General features: G+C 53.7%; 1 protein-coding gene across 1 annotated transcript; it reads right to left on the bottom strand.

Moving 5' to 3' along the window:
• Positions 1–6: 6 nt before the first annotated feature.
• LOC113202014 (protein takeout-like) lies at positions 7–993 on the bottom strand. The gene is made up of 4 exons (XM_052276872.1): positions 695–993; positions 482–615; positions 267–413; positions 7–173 (listed from the first exon to the last, which is right to left on the bottom strand). Exons 1-4 carry the CDS (start codon positions 871–873, stop codon positions 22–24), a joined length of 612 nt encoding a protein of 203 aa, XP_052132832.1. The 5' UTR covers positions 874–993; the 3' UTR covers positions 7–21.
• Between the last annotated feature and the right edge of the window lie 941 nt (positions 994–1,934).

The raw sequence follows: 1,934 nt of genomic DNA, 5'->3' as shown, positions 1-1,934 counted from the left end.
AAATGGTTCGTCATTTCCGGCTTATGGGCCGAACATATCATCGAACGCCACTTGTTTGAAAATTGTTTCGGCGTAACCCTTGATCTCTTCAGCGAACGTAGCTGAGATCGATGGCCTGAGCGCTTCCATGATGGCTTTGTCGTTATCGTTCACAACTCGGGTTAGGATTTCCACTGTAATCACGTGATAAAACAAATGAATCGATCCATTTTGGCTACCCTTGAAAAAGAAGTGCATGATCCAAGCGGGAGCGGGTTTTGCTTTACCTTGCGTGGCTTTTGCTTCGTTGATGAACTTGAAGTGAGTCTTTTCAGGAACCATGTCAAAGTCGACGGAGTCGACGACGAAACGATTTCTCTGGTCATCACCCACCACTTGATGGCCGCGCATAGTCATCTTCATAGAAGGATTGTCTGAAAGATAAGGGATCAGGAAAAGCACGCATCATGTCGACATAAACACAAATTCTCTCGCCACTCACCCATTCTGACGATGCCCATGCCATTGCCGTTGACGGGGATGAGGATGATTCTCCCCCTCACGTCGTACGGACCGCGCAGCTGCAGGCTGTCAGTGCGAAGGTCGGCGACAATCTCCCCCCGCGCCAGGTCCGCCCTGCGACACCACAGCACAGCATAGGTTCATTGCAAGCCAACTACTCCTGCGCGGCTGTATGAAGTCTATAGCGCCCCACCTCACGTCCTGCACGACGGTGCCACGCAGACCATCCACCTCCGCGTCGTGGAAGGTCATCTCCAGGACGAACGGGCCCTCGCCCTGCGACAGGTGCACGCTCTGCACCTTGAGCGGGTCCAGCGGGCGCGTCCCCAGCTGCGCGTTGCCTCCGCTCAGGTCCGCGATGGCGCGCTGCATCGCACCCTGCAGGCACTGGTTGAGCTGTGGGCTGGAGCGGCTGCACGTCCCCCACGCCGAGGCTAAAAAGAGCGCGGTACGGGTATGCTCGAGGGGGCCTTGAACGATATCCAGTTAGCATTTTTCACGGCGATTCCGCACTATGCACGGCGCGGAGGCGATGCATGCATCGTGCACGCACGATGCACGGTGCACGTTGCACGATGCTCGCGCATGATGCATGCATGATCGTTCATCCGTGAATGCACGATAATTTCTGTCAGGGCCGGTAGGGGGGGGGGGTAATTTTCATTTCACTTGTGGTTGGTACGACCTACGACTCCCGAGTCGACTCAACTTATTCGCACCGTGCTCTAACGAAAATAGGTAAAGAGCCATAGAGGAGGGAAGGAGAACAAAAGGAAGATGAAACCCGGCAGCCGAAAAGTAGTCGGAGAAATTGTAGTCCACGGTTTGGGCCGAAGTGTGCTTGTGTGCAGCTAGCTACAATGGAGGATTCTTGTTGACACGGTAATGTGTTCCGTTAGGGAGTCGTAGGTCGTACTAACCACACGTGAAATGAAAATTAACCCCCCCCCCCTCCCCGGCCCTGACAGAAATGATCGTGCATGCACGGATGAACGATGCATGCATCGATGTACGATGCACGATCATGCATGCATCATGCGCGAGCATCGTGCATCGTGCACGATGCATGCATCGCCTCCGCGCCGTGCATAGTGCGGAATCACCGTGAAAAATGCTAACTGGATATGTTCCTTAACTCAGGTAGGTGGCAGTAACGTTTTGTGATTTTTTTGTGTGACTTATTGTGACTTGTAAGTCTACTGACTTTTTGTGGCTAAGCAGACTTCCGGTTGTCCTTGAGAATACGCGGCAGCTCGATGGGTTGCCTACGCACTAGCGTGCAGGCGCGAAGGTCGAGGAGTAACGGTGGAGGTAGTAGGAGGCAATCGGCCGCCTCCCACCACCTCTTCTGCCCCCCCCCCCTGCACGCCAGTGTACACAATTATTGTACACAGTTATGCATAAAAATTGCGCATACTTATGGCTGTATAAAA

This window comes from Frankliniella occidentalis, unplaced genomic scaffold (assembly GCF_000697945.3).
Source record: "Frankliniella occidentalis isolate FOCC.00 unplaced genomic scaffold, Focc_3.1 Scaffold4780, whole genome shotgun sequence".
Classification (NCBI taxonomy): domain Eukaryota; kingdom Metazoa; phylum Arthropoda; class Insecta; order Thysanoptera; family Thripidae; genus Frankliniella; species Frankliniella occidentalis.
This window is presented reverse-complemented; position numbering and strand designations above follow the sequence as displayed.

Coding starts and splice junctions, on each gene's coding strand:
- LOC113202014 (XM_052276872.1), bottom strand. CDS start 873: ATGCAGCGCGCCATCGCGGACCTGAGCGGAGGCAACGCGCAGCTGGGG. Junction 616..694: donor ACCGTCGTGCAGGACGTGAG/GTGGGGCGCTAT, acceptor GTGGTGTCGCAG/GGCGGACCTGGCGCGGGGGG. Junction 174..266: donor CGAAGCAAAAGCCACGCAAG/GTAAAGCAAAAC, acceptor ACGTGATTACAG/TGGAAATCCTAACCCGAGTT.